Source organism: Phoca vitulina, unplaced genomic scaffold (assembly GCF_004348235.1).
Source record: "Phoca vitulina isolate PV1807 unplaced genomic scaffold, GSC_HSeal_1.0 scaffold15, whole genome shotgun sequence".
Classification (NCBI taxonomy): domain Eukaryota; kingdom Metazoa; phylum Chordata; class Mammalia; order Carnivora; family Phocidae; genus Phoca; species Phoca vitulina.
This window is the reverse complement of record NW_022589718.1, coordinates 6,331,401-6,350,143: the sequence shown is the minus strand read 5'-3', so window position 1 is coordinate 6,350,143 and position 18,743 is coordinate 6,331,401. Positions and strand designations below refer to the sequence as shown.

General features: G+C 38.0%; 1 protein-coding gene across 2 annotated transcripts in view; it reads left to right on the top strand.

Annotated features, from left to right (window-relative positions):
- Positions 1-7,502, top strand: part of BAG4 (BAG cochaperone 4) — a 29,054-nt gene extending 21,552 nt beyond the window's left edge. For both annotated transcript variants that reach the window (XM_032413406.1, XM_032413405.1), the window contains 3 exons: positions 3,742-3,996; positions 4,521-4,775; positions 5,500-7,502. In XM_032413406.1, coding sequence (XP_032269297.1) covers positions 3,742-3,996; positions 4,521-4,775; positions 5,500-5,985 — 996 coding nt within the window. In that variant the 3' untranslated portion in view covers positions 5,986-7,502. The remainder of the gene's footprint in view (positions 1-3,741; positions 3,997-4,520; positions 4,776-5,499) is intronic.
- The last annotated feature ends 11,241 nt before the right edge of the window (positions 7,503-18,743 follow it).

Below are 18,743 nucleotides of genomic sequence, written 5' to 3'. Positions count from 1 at the left end.
TTAGGGTCATGGGATCAAGCCCCGAGTCAGGCTCCATGCTCAGCACAGAGTCTGCTTGGGATGCTCTCTTTCCCTCTCCCCCTGCCCCTCTCCCCCTTTGTGCTCTCTATCTCTCTCTAAAATAAATCTTTTTTTTTTTTTTTTTAAGATTTTATGCATTTGAGAGAGAGAGAGAGAGCGAGCAAGAGAGAGCACAAGCGAGGTGAAGGGCAGAGGGAGAAGCAGACTCCCTGCTGAGCAGGGAGCCCGACACGGGACTTGATCCTGGGACTCCGGGATCATGACCTGAGCCAAAGGTAGACACTTAACCGACTAGCCATCCAGGCTCCCTAAAATAAATCTTTAAAGAAAAAAGATTTTATTTATTTCTTGTAGTTGCTGTTTCAGATTTTATCTATTGGCATATCAGCTGACCGTTTTAAAATTGCAGCTTATTGTCATTAGATACAAGTTTCCCTTCATTAAAATAGTCTACTTGGACACTAATGAAGTTGCTGTGGTCGTAGCAGCCCACTGGATTCTAGACATACTTGGGATTTCATGACATTTTAAAAAAAGATTTTATTTATTTATTTATTTGAGAGAGAGAGCACACATGCAAGTTGGGGGAGGAGGAGAGGGAGAGCGACAAGTAGACTCCCCACTGAGTTTGGATCCCTTGACCCCGAGAACATGAGACCATGACCCAAGCCAAAATCCAGAGCCGGATGCGCAACTGACTGAGCCACCTAGGTGCCCCTTTCATGACATTTTTAATAGCATAAATTTTTTTTTTTTTTTACTACCAAAGTAATACAACTTTGTTACTAAATATTTGGAAAATAAAGAAAAGGGGGGAAACACTAATTCTGCCATCCTAATAGAGCTGTATTTTGGCAGATTTGTTTTGCCCTTTCCCTATTATGTTTATACAGCTTTAAACTTACTGTACATACACTTAAAAAAAAAGATTTATTTATTTTGGAGAGAGAGAGAGAGACCACACATGAGTGGGGTAGGGGTAGAGGGAGAAGGAAGGGGAGAGAATCTCAAGCAGACTCCCTGCTGAGCACGGAGCCCAATGTGGGTCTCCATCCCAAGACCCTGAGATCATGACCTGAGCTGAAATCAAGAGTCAGATGCTTAACCAACAGCCACCCAGTTTCCCCACACATACACTTTTTTGTATGACTTTTTGTTTATCATACGTACTTTCCATGTTATAGGGTGAAATAACAGGTGAAGTTTTTTTTTTTTTTAATATTAAGGAAATTTTCAGACAATCAGAAGGGATGGGAATAGCACAGTAATCTCCTGTGTACTCATCTCAGCTTCAATAAGTATCAATACACAGTCATCTTGTTTCATTTGTATCCTTGGATTATTTTGAAGCAAATTCCAGACATTATTTTACTTGTAAATACTCAAATATATATCTTTAAAATATAAGTTTTAAAAACATAACTTATTAAAACTTAAAAAAACTAAAAATAATTCTTTAGTATCATTAAATGGTCAGTTCTAAGAGTGCATTTTTTTTTTTTTAAGATTTTATTTATTTATTTGAGAGAGAGAGAGAGAGAGCACAAGCCAGGGGAGAGGCAGAGGGAGGAAAAGCAGACTCCCCGCCGAGCAGGGAGCCCGACGCAGTGCTTGATCCCAGGACCCCAGGATCATGACCTGAGCTGAAGGCAGACGCTTAACCGACTGAGCCACCCAGGCGCCCTTCTAGCAGTGAATTTAAAGACAATAAAATTCCTTCAATGAATAGCCCATTATGTACTCAGTCATTCCATTATATTGCAGGACATTTAGGTTGTTTGCAATTTTGTGTGATTATAAATAGTTCACGCCTGTAACTTTTTTTATAGTTGAATCTTCTCCTTAGGAAGGATTTCTAGAAGTTGAATAACAGGGGCGCCTGGGTGGCTCAGTCGTTAAGCGTCTGCCTTCGGCTCAGGTCATGATCCCAGCGTCCTGGGATCGAGTCCTGCATCGGGCTCTCTGCTCAGCAGGAAGCCTGCTTCTCCCTCTCCCACTCCCCCTGCTTGTGTTCCTGCTCTCGCTCTCTCTCTGTCAAATAAATAAATAAAATCTAAAAAAAAAAAAAATTTAGAAGTTGAATAACAGTACAAAAAGTCACATGATGTTTTATCAAGTTTCTAACTGTGTACGTTATATTAAGGATTCTTTTTTTAGGCACATCTAGGTGGATGACTTTAACAGCCCTGTAATAGCTTTAACAAAGGGGTGGTTCATCGTCCTTCTGGTTGGGGAGTGCCTTGCTGGATCTTCCATTGCACCTGTTCCTGCATGCAGTTCTTTGGCCAAGTGGTGATAATAGCCTGTCTTTTATCTCCTTGCCATAAAAGTATGGCTGAGAATTTATTTTCCACAGAATTATGACTACCCTCCTACTTTGATTCATCCCAATTTTTGATGTGTTAGAGTAGGAATCAAATTTGAATATTATTTTCTTCAGTCATTAACAACTGTATAAGCTATCAGGAGCCTTTTTTTAAATTGAGGCATAATTAACATACAACATTGTATTAGTTCCAATGTACAATATAATGATTCAATATTTGTATACAATGGGAGATGATCACCACAGTGAAGTCTAGTTAACATTGCAGGGATTCTTTTCTTGTTCTTTTACCTAAAGCGGGAAAGATTATGTATCTTAGAGGAGTACAGGAAAAATCGATTCTATGTTTTTACCGTTTAAAATTTAGCTTTAATCTTGTTTGGATAACTAAACTAGGATTCTGGGTGCCAATAATAGTCTGGAGAGGTGATTTAAAACTACAGTAAGCAACATATGAAGAATTTGCCTCTGTAGTCTATTGTTGTTTACTTGGGAAGCAGAGTGGGATAGTACAAAGAACATGGGCTTTGGGGTCAGATCTGGTTTCATTTCTTGATCTTGCCATAATAATAGTAACAACAGTGATATTATAAATAATTACCATTTATTGAGCATACTATGTGCCAGACACTAAGCATTTATACATAGCATCTCATAGTAGTCCTGCAAGGTAAGTTTATGATTTCCATTTTTCTGGTGGAGAAATGAAGGCTCCGTAGAGGTCAGACACAAACACAGAGCTGTCTCTCTAGTCTTCTCTTCTCTCAGTTGTATCATGTTTATTTTCTTCTCTGTGTAGCCCTTTTCCCCGGTTTCCCAGAACCCCTCCCCGAGGGGATGGAACAAGTTCTCCGCTGTTAGGTGTAATTGTTAGGTATACTTACAGAAGTGTTTGGGAAGCGTGGCTCTGAGGCCGTCGCTTCATCATGCATCACAACATACTCTTTCATTGTTAGAACACAGACTCTACAGTGATAATCTGAGTTTAATATGTGGTATATGGTCATAATAGATGAGAGGAAGAATGTTTCAGAGATTGCTTAGGGAGTTCATATTTTCTTTCTTTCTTTCTTTTTTTTTTTTTTTTTAAGATTTTATTTATTTATTTGACACAGCACAAGCAGGGGGAGTGGCAGGCAGAGGGAGAGGGAGAAGCATACTCCCCGCTGAGTAAGGAGCCTGATGCGGGACTCGATCCCAGGACCCTGGGATCATGACCTGAGCCGAAGGCAGATGCTCAACCGACTGAGCCACCCAGGCACCCCGGGAGTTCATATTTTCATTAGTTACTGATCTTTTTCCTTCCTAAAGTTTTCAAAGTTGCATTTTAAGTCAGGGCATTTCAGTTCTTCCATTCAGTCATCCTTTTTTCTCTCAACTTTGCTTTTTTATAGAGTTTGAACTCTTATACAAATGGAGTATATGGCTCACCGTACCCCACCGGTCCTGCGACAAATACTGCCTCATACTCTGGGGCATATTACACACCGGGATATACTCAGACCAGTTACTCCCCAGAGATTCCAAGCACTTATCGTTCACCCGGCAACAGCCCAGCCCCAGTCTCTCGTTGGCTGTATCCTCAGCAGGACTGCCAGACTGAAGCAGCCCCTCTTAGGGGGCAGGTTCCAGGATATCCTGCTTCACAGGTGAGCAGTTTTCTGTTGTGTTTTTATTTTTTAATATTCTGTGAGTGAGGGGCACCTGGGAGGCTTAGTTGGTTAAGTGTCCAGACTCTTGGTTGTGAGTTCAAGCCCTGTGTTGGGCTACTTTAAAAAAAAAAATTCTATGAGTGATACCATGTTTATTTCTCTGTCCACTTCAAGGGGAGTTCTAATACATCTTTTATTTGTGCTTCCTTATAGCATATGGGTCCACTTACTTATAATATCATGGGACAGACTTATGCTGTGCTTTAGCCATTGAATTTTAAGCTTTCTCCTTCTGAGTTTGATTATCACTAAATCTGCCCTTGTATCTTTCGAACCAAGCTCTTTTTTGGCTTGGAGAAATGACTACAACTGATTAGAGATGCTGCAGCTTAGCTCAGTAGCAGCTAAAGTATACTCTGTTAAGCAGAGAGGAAACATCTCAGTCTGTTTATACTAGAGTATTTTCATTACTTTAAGTTTTTTTTAGCAATGACCAGCATATTTCCTTCCTCTCAATCTAGAACCCTGGAATGACCCTGCCTCATTATCCTTATGGGGATGGTAATCGTAGTGTTCCACAACCAGGACCAACTGTACGACCACAAGAGGACTCATGGGCTTCTCCTGGTGCTTATGGAATGGGAACCCGTTACCCCTGGCCTTCAGCTGCCCCCTCAGCACCACCTGGGAATCTCTACATGAGTGAGAGTACTTCACCATGGCCTAGTAGCAGCTCTCCTCAGTCACCTCCTTCACCACCACCCCATCAGCCCAAGGTAGGAGACCTTCTAAACATTCTTTTGATGTTTGGGTAATTGAGAGAGCACAACATGGAAATTTTCTGCGTTGGTGTGTGTTAAATGGGGACTAATTGCAAAAAGTTGGTGATTACTACCTATAGCTTTACGTAGCCCAGTTTCTTTTTCTTTTAACAAACTATTTTTTAGAGCAGTTTTAGGTTCACATCTTTTTTGTAAAAGCCAGAAACATGCTCATTTACTGTTTGTTGTACTGCTATTTGAATATTAAACAAAATCAAAGATGTATTTTATTACCTCAATCTGTAGACAGAAGACGATACCAATGTGAAATTGTATAAACCATGGACTTGAACATCATTTGCCTATGGCTAGGTTCCTTTTTAAGATCTGTCTTAAGGTTTTAACTCTTTAGGGAGAAAAACTAATTCCTATTTATTAAGTCACTGCGGATTGTGAGGTGGGAAGGATAGATTATGAGGTGTTCATGACGATGAGCGCTTCAGGGTAGATTCCAGCCATTATACTCAGGAATTCTCTGCCTTTTACTTGACAGAGCACTCCTTTTATCTTTTTAGGGTTGTGTTTTTATCAAATGATTAAGGAGGGAGGTCCAGTTTTATTAGTGGGGAATCTTTTCATGTCCCTTCATGGTCAGGTGAAAGATGTGGGCTAACAAATCTGATATTGATGGATTCCCATTAAAACAGTTCTTTTCCCCTCTTTGCTCTCCCACTCCAAGGATGCCTCATACCCCTATAGCCAATCAGATCAAGGCATGAACCGGCACAACTTTCCTTGCAATGTCCATCAGTACGAGTCCTCGGGAACAATGAACAATGATAATTCAGATCTTTTGGATTCTCAAGTCCAATATAGTGCTGAGCCTCAGCTGTATGGTAATGCCACCAACGAACACCCCAGCAATCAAGATCAAAGTGATAATCTTCCTGAAGAGTGTTTATCTTCAGATGAAGGTACTCCCCCAAGTATTAAAAAAATTATACATGTGCTGGAGAAGGTCCAGTATCTTGAGCAAGAAGTAGAAGAGTTCGTAGGGAAAAAGACAGACAAAGCATACTGGCTTCTGGAAGAAATGCTAACCAAGGAACTTTTGGAACTGGATTCAGTTGAAACTGGGGGCCAGGACTCTGTCCGGCAGGCCAGGAAAGAGGCTGTTTGTAAAATCCAGGCCATCCTGGAAAAACTGGAAAAAAAAGGATTATGAAGGATTTAGAACAAAGGGGAAGCCTGTTACTAACTTGACCAAAGAACTCTTGATTTTGGTTAATTAACCCTCTTTTTGAAATGCTTGTTGGTGACAAGAAGCAATACATTCCAACTTTCCTTTGATTAAAACTTGAAAAACTGGTAAAGGACTTGAAAGAACATTTTAGTTATGAGTTGTTTTCAGTTTTCAGACCAATGAATGTAATAGGAAACTGTGGAGTTACCGTTATTGCCAAGTAGACTCACTCCTTAAGAAATTTGTGGATATCTACAAGCTGCTTCTTACCAGCAGGAGGGAAACACGCTTTATGTAACAGGCTTATCAAAAATCTACCAGATGAGACTGGATATAATCTGAGGCAAACAGGCTCTGCTTTTTTAACCATGTGGATTACTTGTCACATTTTTGTACATTGTGACTGCTTTCAACGTACACTTCATGTGTAAATTACAGCTTGGACTTTAGCCTTCTTGGACCTCTGTTTTGTTTTGTTATTTGCAGTTCACAAATATAGTATTATTCTTTACTTCTTGGTACGTTTTGTAGTAATATGTTTAATTATTCAAGAGACTATATTGACAGCCAAATAGTATGGCAGTTCTGAATGAATTTATATCTTTTCACCACTTGAATATATTGCAGTGTGTAGTGAGTTCTTGAGGTAAATTGTCTCCTTTTTTGTGTAGATCATTAGGGTAGAGTTTTACCACTTCTCCTTTTCATGTTAATAATGGAAGGCGAATTGGGAGATGGCAAGGGCACAGGAATGAAATGTTTGTGGCCATTTTGTTTTTTGCTTTTTTATTGTTTTTGGATAAAGATCCACCTTAAAATTTCCTTCCCCATCCCTTAATTATCTTTTCACTGCTGCTGCTTCCATGTAGAGCATTATGATAGATACAGATGCAAAATTAAAGCCACAGTGAGAAGAAATAACTGCAAAAGTAATAAATGTGACCATTTGGAAATGCGTTTCTCTATCTAAAATAATTAGTTTCACCATCAAGATCCCTATGAGCAGATTTCAGCTCAGTTTATAGTCAAAAACAATGAGGGTAATAAAGGATTCATGCTCAGGGAATGAATCAGCCATAGCGAGAGTGGGAAATTTTCTTCTTTTAAAGGTAGATTCGATGTTTACCTTTATTTCCCTAGGATAAATTGTTGTATAAAAAAGATGTTTATTACTATTAATAATGGTCATTTCAGAGCCAGATTTAAGAAAGGGATATTGAAAGGGTTTTAGCTGGGCTTGCTTGTGTAGCTTTATGTTACGGTGTGGAAGAGATTTAGGTAAATGACTTACTTTTTCTATCTAAGTGAGTTCTAGTATACAGTATCTGTTATTGGAAAAACAACTGTTTCTTAATAAGATATCCAAGTGATAACTTTTTTCTAGACTATCAGGCCTATTAGTGATAATAAATCTATCAGTCATCTCCTCTCCTTTCTTTTTTTTTTTTTTAAAGTAGGCTCCATGCCCAGCATGGAAGCCCAATGTGGGGCTTGAACTCCCAATCCTGAGATCAAGACCTGAGCCACCCAGGCACTCCCATCTCCTCTCCTTTTAAACAAAACCAGACAAATATATGATGAGAAGAAATGGAGTAAAAATATTGGCTGGGGCTTATGGGTGGGATGAGTGACTTTATGAGATAATGTGACAATTTTATTCTAGGATTTTAATTTTTGGCCTAATAGAGGAATGTTAAAAAAAAAAAAAAAGGCTTTCTATGAAAATTAGAAAATTGTACTTGAAACTAAAAATTTAGAAGGGGGAGAACCTTAAAGCCAACTTAAAGGAAACCAGTGAGACAGTGATGACTCAGTGACGAATTCAGGAGAGAACACTGTTGTTTAACCGAGGACCCAAGATACCAATTTCCACGAAGTCTTGATTTTTACATACACACACAACACACACACATTATGCACATATATGTGTTTGTATGTTTTGTAGCAGCTTTTTTTTTTAATTTTGAGATAATTTTAGACCTCCTGAAGAGTTGTAAAATTAGTAGTTTCTGTATATTCTTCACTGAACTTCCCCTTATGTCAACATCTTATAACCATAGAACAATTGTCAAATTAGGAAATTAGCCTTGATACAATACTGTTAACTCAAGTAGAGAGTTTAAAAAGTAGAGATTTTCTTGGTCTTTTCACTGATGTCCTTTTACTGTTCCAAGATCCCATGCAGGATTCTACCTTGCATTTAGTTGTCATGTCTCCATAGTGTCCTCCCGGTCTGTGACAGTGTATCATGACACCTGATGTCATAATGTGTTTCTGGTGTTGTTAACCTTAATCGCTATCTAAGGTGGTGTCTGCTAGGATTCTCTACTGTAAAATTCCTACATTTTTCTTTGTAATGACTAAATATTTGCTGGGGATACTTTGAGACTATGCAAATGTTTCTGCTTAAACTATTGCCCACTCATTTTCGTGTCCACTGCCAGATCTTGCTTGTGTCAGTTACTACTGTGGTGTTCTAATGGTGATTTTCTGTTTCTCTCATTTCTTCTACATTTACTAATTGGAAATCTTCTGTAAGGAAGCGTTATCACATTTGGATTTATATTTTCAACAAGATATTCAGGATAAATACAAACTTAGAACTTAAAGAAGTAAACCATGTTAAAATGATTCCATATACCAATATCAAAGAAAGGAGAGTTTTGGTAACCTGTTTCAGAAAATATAATGAACTCAAGAAGGAAAGTAGTATTTATCATTTGCGGGTTTGGTTCAGTATCTGACCTAGTATTGACTCCAGACTGAATTCAAAATTTTCTTGGAGTTTCACATCTGGACTTCCTAAAAGTATCTAAATTTATATTGCTTTGGGGATAGTTTTTGTCAAAGTCTTGAATAAAGTTACCCACATCTGGCATGTTAAATACAGCTATGTCTTCTTTTTAATAAGCCATTATTGTTTCACATATAAATGCCAATAGAAATGTTTAGACAAATATGCCCTAATGAAGTATCTGGATGGTGGGTTATGCTTGTCTCTACATTGTTGGTATGGAACTCTTCTAAATGCTTTCAAAAATAGGGTTTTGAAAACAGTTCTTTAGTGGTTAATGTAATACCGTTAAAGATAGGCAGATTTAAAATAAAGTTGAAAACTATAGATTAAATTGGCATTTACAAAAAAGATTTTGGGGAGATGGATAGTTGATGACTGGATTTTTTCTTTTTCATCTTTTTTTTTTTCTTTTTAAGAAAGTTATAAGCTTAAAGACTCAAATAATTCTATGGAAGTTATAAGGGTAAAGAGTCAATTCTCTGACAAGGACCATGCTTCTGCTCCCAGTCCCTTGTTTCCTTCTACAAAAGCAAGCACTTTGAACAGAGTTTTTAACAAATTCTCTTCATATTTTTGTTGTTTTCCTATTGTTTTTTTAGTTGCTATATCATTTATTTCTGCTCTCGTCTTTATTATTTCCTTCCTTATGCTGCTTTTGGGTTTTGTTTGTTCTTTTTCTAGCTCCTTTAGGTGTCATCTCCATATTTTAAATTTTTATTTATTTTTTTAAAGGTTTTATTTTTTTAAGTAATCTCTACACTCAGTGTGGGGCTTGAACTAACAATCACAAGATCAAGAGTTGTACACTCCACCGACTGAGCCAGCCAGGCACCTTTCCATATTTTTTAATGACACAATTGTATTGCTTCTTTCATTTTATCAATTTTAGGTCATTTCTACTAATTTTCTATTATAGAGGCTGAAGGTTTAGGTTTATCTCTCTGCCCTTACCATATGCACATCTCAGTCCTCATCCCCCAAAACTCATCCTCCTCAAATGTAGTTATATGATTTTGTTGTACATTATTATGACCACATAAATGCTAACCAGAGCTCAGTCATGTAAACTGTGATTATTCTTCCTTTCCTGAACAACTCCTTCTTTTCCCTGCAGTTAATTGATTATTTGTCTTATTTATTGAGTTTGCTCATGTACTTATAGCTAATTTGACCTCAAACCCTCCATCATTTGTGTAAATCTTATCAGATGTTCAGACAGACATTTTCTCAATTTCAAACTCCTGAAGAAGTCTACCCTGGATCCTTCTAACTGGAGAACTGGTATATTCTGATTGCATATTATCATTCTGGGATCTTCTACTTACCCTGGGGATTCTTTTTGCTTCTCCTGCTGATTTCCTGTTTTCTGTACTTTATGTCTTTCTCTTAATTTATTCCCTCAGTTTGGTGTAGAGCATGTTCTCTAGTAGCTTCCTGCAAAAGGGTGCAGGAGAAAAATTTTTTTTTTACATCTTACATATTTGAAAATGTGTTTTCATGATCCTTTGTATAAAACCCTTCTCTCTGGAAGCTTGTATGATATTTTTGTCCCCTGTGTTCTGAAATTTCCTAACAGTGTAGCTTTGGTGTGGGTCTGTTTTTGTGCATCTTATTGGGCACATTTCATTCTGGGAACTCACACCCTAAGTCCAATGACATTGTCTTGATTTTGTTAATTTTCCGCCTCATCACCCATCACCCTCATCTGTTAACTCTTTCTAGAATTCCTGCCGTTTCTGTTATAGACCTCTTAGACTGTTTTTTTGTTTTTGTTTTTGTTTTTTTAAGGGAGAGACTGGTGGGTGGGTGGGACAGAGGGAGAGAGAATCTTAAGCAGGCTCCATGCTCGATGCAGAGCCTGGCATGGAGCTCAATCTCACGATCCTGAGATCATGACCTGAGCCGAAATCAAGAGTGGGATGCTTAACCCACTGAGCCACCCAGGCGCCCCTAGACTGGTTCTTTGATTCACTTTTCTTTTTTACTTTTTGCCTTTCTGCTGTACTTTGCGGGAGGTTTACTCACCTTTATCTTCTAAATCTTCATTGAGTTTTACATTTCTACTATATATTTTTAAATTGTAACAATTTTTTTTTGTTCTCTGTGTTCCTTTATGGAATTCTGCTTTTGTTTGTGGTTGTAGCATCTTCTATCTCTGAGGACTATTAATGATAATTTCTCAGTGTTTCCTTTTTACTGAATAATGGATTTCCTCTGTAATTGCTTTTTCCTTTCTTTTTTGATCTCCATCTTTATCATATTAGAGATATTTTCTCAGATGTCTGTTAGTTCTTGGTTGTGTTTTGCAGTATTATACTGGAGACCCAAAATTGTTTCTAGAAAATGCTTCCTCACTATTTCGTTTTTATTTTTTCATAATCTTTGTTAGAAGGGAATAGCTCTTTTAAATCTGAAATTAGGAAGGGAGGATTGTCTGAATAATTTTCATTCCTGTGTGTAAATGGGAGGTTTTATACTCCGTGTGGCTTTTCTCACCAGGAGTAGTGGGCACATTTGTTGTCATGAAATGTGAGGCAGAGGAGGTACCAGCTCTGAGAGTGAGGATTTAGAGGTTTCTGGGATCAGGGCACATTTTCTGTCTGCCAACCCTTAAATGTCCTTTTATTTTGCAATATATACTTTGTCTTCATAGGCTAATGTTAAGAGTAGTATTGTCTGATAAATTATAGGACTCCTAGTTACATTTGGATTTCAGATAAATAACAAATCATTTTTTTTAAATGATTATGTTCCAAATATTGTGTGGGACACACTAACACTAAAAATGACTGTTTTCCTGAAATTCAGATTTACTGGAGGTACTGTATTTTTTGAAGTTTGGAGATACTTGTAGATTCCCATGCAGCTTTAAGAAATAATGCACAGCTTTCATATACTCTTTACCCAGTTTCCCGCAATGGTAATATTTTGCAAAACTTAACTGCAGTGTCAAACCAGCATATTGACACTGATACTGTCAAGAAAGAACAATTCCACCACCACATTTATTCTTACTGTTGACCTTTCACAGGCACACCTACTTCTCCTTTCCCACCACACTAAACCTGTGGCAATCACTAATCTGTTTTCCATTTCTGAATTTTGCCATTTTGAGAATGTTACATAAGTAGAATTGTACAGTAACCATTAGAGATTGGCTTTTTTTCACTCAGGATACTTCTCTTGAGAGGCTTCATTCAAGTGGTTTCCTGTATCAGTAGTTCTTTTTTATTGCTAAGTAGTAGTCTGTGATATGGATGTACCACAGTTTAACCACTCACCTATTGAAGACATCTGAGTTGTTTCCAATTTGGGGCTATTATGAATAAAGCTGCTATGTACATTCATGTACAGGTTTTTGTGTGGACATGGTTTTCATTTCTTTGGGGAAACATGCCCAGGAATGCAGCTCTGGGCCATAGTGTAGTTGCATGCTTAATTTTGTAGGAAATTACCAAACTTTTCTGGAGTGGCTGCACCATTTTACATTCCCACCAGCATGGATGAATTTCTCTGCATCCTTGCCAGTATTTGATGGTGTCACTATTTTTTATCTTAGGCGTTCTGATAGATGTGTAATGATACCTCATTGTGGTTTAATTTGCATTTCCTTAATAGTTATCATGTTGAACATCTTGGCATGTGCTTATTTGCCACCTGTGTATTCTCTCCCGTGAAACGTCTATGTGTGTCCTTTGCTCATTTTAGGGGGATTTATTTTAATAAGCTTCTTACTTTAGAATAGTTCAGATTTACAGAAAATTTAGGATGCTACAGAGTTCCTTTATACTCCACAATCTATTAACAATTTAAATTAGTATTATACATTTGACACAATTAATGGACCAATAAGGATAGATTCTCATTAACTAAAATGGCTGTGACAGTTTCTCAGAGTTTCCTTGTTTTTGGTGACCATGACCGTCTTGAGGAGTACTGGTCAGATATTTTGTAGACTGCCCCTCAAGTGCGATTTGTCTGATGTTTTTCCATATACATTGGGGCTGTGGGTTTTTGGGAGGAAGACCACAGAGATAAGAGTCCATCTCATATCAAATAACTTATACTGTTGATGTTAACCTTAATCACCTGGCTGAGGTAGGGTTTGTTAGGTTTCTCTACCATAAAATTACTTTCTTTTCCCCTTTCTCATACTGTACTCTATGGAAGGAAGTCATTATACACAGTGCCATGCTTAAGGAGCAGGGCGTTATCCTCCACCTCGAGAATGTTTATCTACATAAATTATGTGGAATTTTCCTGCAAGGGATATTTGTCTATTCTCCCATTTGTTTGTTTGTTTAATCAATTTATATCAGTATGGGTTCATAGATATTTATTTTATACTTTGTGTTATAATCTAATACTGCCTTATTTATTTTGTTGCTCAGATTCTTTTGCTTTGGCCATTGGGAGCGCTCTCAGTTGGGTCCTTTTGACATACCCCCATCATTGTGTGTGGCTTTTTTTTTTTTTAACCCCCTTCCCTTACTTTCTGGCACTAGAAGAATCTCCAGGCTCATCTTGTGTATTTTCTGTTCTAGTCTTAGAATCAGTTATTTCTCCAAGAAGTCCTGGTTCCTGTTACTGAAAATGGTATTGAAACCAAACTTGGGCTCCATCGTCTTCACTGCTGAGTTTTGAAAATTCTTCATTTTCTAGAGACAAGTCCCTTGTTGGATGTGTGGTTTGCAAATATTTTATCCTGGTCTGCAACTTGTCTGTTCATCCTCTTAACAGAGTCTTTCCCAGAGCAAAAGTTTTTAATTTTGAAGTAATCCTATTTATCATTTTTTCTTTTTAGGGAGTGGACTTTTGATGTCAAGTCTCTAAGAACTTCTGGTTTATTTAACCCTAGTTCCTGAAGATTTTCTATTTTTTTTCTAAAAGTGTTATATTTTACATTTGTGTTTGCTACATTTACATTGGCTCTGAAGGGAAGGAAAAATTCTTCCTCCACCCTCAAGGTCTTCCAGCTGGGCTGAGAATTAAATTTACATGGGACAGATTAACAGGAGAAAAACACCAAAGTTTTATTACGTGTGCATGGAGGCCCAATAATGAAATTGAGATCTCAAGAAGTGACCAAGGCAGGAAGTATTTATACTTTTTTGACAAAGACAAATTTGTGAGGAGTTGACAGGACAAAGAAAACTTAACTTCAGGAGGTTCAATTAGTGAGGAATTCTAAACAGAATTTGGGCTGTGGTAGTCAATTAGTAAAAAGTAACAAGGGTTGTTTACACAGCCTTCTTGGCTGTAAATTTCCCATCTCTGGGTGATAGGGATGTCTCTTGTACCTCCTGGTGCAGGGAGGGTACCTTTCCCATGGGAGACTTATTTCCTGCTTTCCAGGGACAGAGGAAGGTCTGAGTGTCCTTGCACAGCCTGTCTCTTAAGTAACTTTTATTTTAAAAGATTTTATTTATTTATTTGAGAGAGAAAGCACAAGCAGGCAGAAGGGCAGAAAGAGAGGTAGAAACACTGCTGAGCAGGGAGCCCCATGTGGGGCTCGATTCCAGGATGCTGGGATTATGACCTGAGCCGAAGGCAGAGGCTTAACCAACTGAGCCACCCAGGCACCCCTTAAGTAACTTTTATTTTAAATAATTAATATGCCAACGTGGCCTATGGTAGGGCCGCCTGCCATTGGCCCCTACAGCTCAGTCTGACAACCCTAGCCAACAGGAAGCCTTGGTTTGATGGAAACCTCCAAGAGCTAGAGGAGAGCCAGCTTGCTGCACAGCTTAAAGTGAAGTTCTCAGGTTATCAGCCTCCAAAACAGCTCTCATTGCAGGAAGACAGGAAGATCATAAGGGAAGCATAAATCATTTTCCTCAAAGTAAAAACATTCTATTATTAAAACTGAGGGCAGGAACTATTCAATTGTGGCTATAAAGTAATACAATGCATTTTCATGAATGATTTATGGACTTAACAAAAATCTCCAACTTTGGGTTGGAGAACATCACACTATTAATCACTAAGGTTTCTTCTAGTTCTAGCATTCTTATTTTATAAACAAAGTTAGTGGTATAGCCAAAATTATAGCTCAGGCCTTCTGTTTCTCGATTTAAGCACCTTGCCTCATAGCAGTAGCCTGTATATTCTAGATTAGAATGTAGATTCATGACCCCTCTGATTAAACTCTTGTAGTTAATCAGAATGTCTGGCTGTTGGATCTAAAAATCTACATTTTAAAGAATTTACTTAGCGGGGCACCTGGGTGGCTCAGTCGGTTAAGTGTCTGCCTTCGGCTCAGGTCATGATCCCAGGGTCCTGGGATCGAGTCCTGCATCGGGCTCCCTGCTGAGCTGCTTCTCCCTCTGCCTGCCACTCCCCCTGCTTGTGCTGTCAAATAAAATAAAATAAATAAAATAAAATAAAATAAAAATAATCTACTTAGCATATTCTTCCATTCATTGAAGTTTGAGAATCACCGTCACAGCCTGAAGTCCTGTTGTTATTTTATAGTCAGAGCATCCAAGACAACTGTGGAGTGTTCTCAACTTGGGATGCCTAGCTGTCCACCAGGGGTTGGGGACTCCTGCCTCCAAAAACTATATATCCTTATACCTAATGCCTTGATAGGCACTCAACACATACATTTTGAATACTGAAATATGGTTTATTTTGGAAAGAAATGGGAATTCAAAATCGATGCCTCACAATTTTTCCTACTTTGGATATGAAATCCAGTTGTTTTATGACCTTAGGCTCCTGCTTTTGCTTTTTAGGCAACTTACAGGCAATTAGCATTATCTTTAGTATTAGAGCATGGAGTCAGCAAACTGCCTAGCACTAGAGACCAAATGTAACCCACTGCCTGCTTTTGTAAACAAAGTTTTGTTGGGACACAGCCACACTCATCGCTTTACCTATTGTCTCTGGCTGCTTTTGTGGTACAGCGGGAGACCTGATTAGTTGTGACAGAAACCTCATGGCCCAGAAAGCCTGAAATAGTTATCTGGCCCTTTACAGAAAAAGGTTTGCTGCCCCCTCCACTAGAAGGAAAAAGGTAATTTGTTTCAGATTTTGCCTTCTTAAGGTGTTGGTTTTTTTTTTTTCTGGTAAAAGATCTGATGTACAACTGCTAACAACAGCCAGTGAAAATTAAGTGGGATTTTTTTTGAGCGATATATCATAAAATATTCTCTTTTTCTGAACCTACCTACCTACTGAGCCTTTTTGGGAACCTAAAATTTATAGTGCTTAAGGCAGTGTTTCTCAAAGATCTCAAGTAGATCCCGTACTATCTGCCTCTAAATCATCTGGAGTGCTTGTTTAAAATGCAGATTCCTGAATCCCACCAAAAACCTACTGAATGAGAATTTCTGGGGGGTATGCTTGGACATCTGATAAACTCCCTCTTTTGTAACTATCAATGTATCTGGCTCCTGTATCTGTTATGACACTCAAGATATATTTATTTGTTTACCTGCTTGTCTCTTAAGACTGTGAACTCCTTCAGGGTAGGTATTGTGTTGTTATTCATTACTTTTATATTCCAAGCTGCAGGGTGGGCACATTTAATTGCTGTAGTTCTCAAAGGGTAGTCCACGCATGCTGGGGTCATTTCAGGGATCACAAGATCAAAACTATTAATACTAAGACATGATTTGCTTTTTTTGCTGTGTTTCTGACATTTGCACTGTTGATGCAAAAGCAATGGTGGGTAAAACTGCTGGCGCCTTAGCAAGAATTAAGGCAGTGGAAATAAATTGTACTGTCAGTCATTGTATTGTGCACTGCCATGCGTTCCTAATAAAAATAGTGCCCATTTCACTTAAGAATACTGTTCATGAAGTAAAAATTATTAATTTTATTAAATATTAACCCTCGCATTCACATCTTTTTCATATTCTGTGTGACAAAATAGTATGCCTAAAACAGTTCTGCATCCTGAAGTATGCTGGTCTGTTGAGGAAAAAGCACTTAACAAGTGATTTGAATTGGTAACTGCACTAGCTACTCTTTTTTTCATGGATCATCATTTTTATTTAAAAGTACAACAGAGAACTAAGACAAGTCAGATTTAGCTATTTGACAGAGCCTGTCTTGAAAACAAAGTGAGCTTGTTACTTCAAGGAAAACAACTGACAGTATTTGTTGCCAATGATAAAATGTCACCCTTCAAGAAAAAAGCAGACTTTAAAGAACTTTTATTTACTAAGAGCTTGACAGCTTCCCAATACTTAAAGGCTCTTCTAATGAGACCGGTGGTAATTAAAAAATATATATATTGTATAATGAAATGTGTTAACATTTGGAAGACTGAATAGCACAGTGAACTGGTATTTTCCAAATAAGCAATGTTTGATGTCATAAATCATGTATAGGTAAAAGAGCCATGCAAAGTGCAAGATAGACCAATGGATTTTAATGTATCAGAGTACAAAATATTCACTGATATGTTTTCAGATTCCATATTGCAACTAACCTTTAAGAAGCCACCATTTGTTGAATTTTATCTGAAGAGGCTGTTAAAATACTTCTTTCTCCAACTACATAGTTGAGGGAAGCTGGGTTTTCTTCATATACTTCAACCAAAACTAAAGTTGTAACAGTTTGAATGCAGAAGTAACTATGAGAATCTTACAATTTTCTACGAAACCAGACATTAAAGAAATTTACAAAAATGTAAAGCAATGTCATTCTGTCCACTGATTTTTTCATTTTTTAAAAGTTATTTTTCCGTTAAAAAATTTATTGACAAGAAACGGGTTTTTAATTTTATTTTAAATAAATTAGTAAACATTTGAATTTGTTTTAATTTCTAGTAAACAGTGATAGATATAACCTACATAAACAATACACTTTAGGGTCCTCAATAATTACAGTGTAAAGGGTTCCTGAGGCCAGAAAAGTTGAGAACAGCTGTTATGGATACAGAGATTTGGAGATAGAGGACCTAAATTCAAGGTCTGGTTTTGTCACTTAGAACTGAGTTTAGGTAAGTTGCTTACGTGCAGCTCTGAAGACAGACACTGTGTTTGCTATTTTGGCTCCATCACTTGCTGATAGTATGACTTTGGATAAGTCATTTTATCTTTGCAAATAGGGAAAACTATAGTCTACTTCAAGTTGTGGTGAGGACTAAATGGGATTACACTTGTAAAATGCTTACAAGCCTACCTAGAAGTAGTAAGAGCTCAGTAAATGCTAGCTCCTATTAGTCTATGATATTAGCTAGTCATCTGACAAGATTCTAGAGAATGGGACAACTCTGGCATTCCTTACCCTCTCCCTGGAGAGCGGAAGCTTTTTAGGTGTTGTAAGTTTCAGAACGTATAAGTAAACTTGTGGATATTTGTGTGTGGCTGTTAACCTGTAAGAGAATTCATGTGTTATAAATTTTTTTTTCTCGGTTTCTGAAGAAATAACAAAACTGAAAACATCCCGGAATCCTTGCCCTATAAACTAGATAGAATATAGGCAAGCGTCTTACTGAATACTCAAAGGAGCTAAGGTCTTCCAGAAAACTAAATACTCAGGAAAGCAGGGCAGGGCCATTAGCTTCATGACTGGGGGAAATTCATTTAAACTTTTCACCTCAATTATGTCATCGTGTTTGGACAAAAATATCTCGTTTCCAACCTCTCGTGCAGCTTTTAAATCTGGGGAAGCTCACCTCTACATTTTTTTACACGTATCTTTTTGGCAGCCTCGAAATCCTAAGAAATGTAAGGGGGAGGGGGCAAAGCCCCAGAGATAAACTTTCTTCTTTGCAAATGCCAATAGTATCCATTTTCCTCCACACCCAGAAGTGGAAGCTGCTGCTAGCGCCCTATCAACCAATTGCTCACTAGGGGCGTGGCATCTGCGTCTCCCTCGGGTTCTCCGCATCTCTCCTGGCCCTTTAGTACAGTTAGCCAGAGTAGTACCAGGGTCAGCGCGCCTCTTTTCCCATCTAGTCTACCAAGTGAGGAGGCATGGCTGGTTA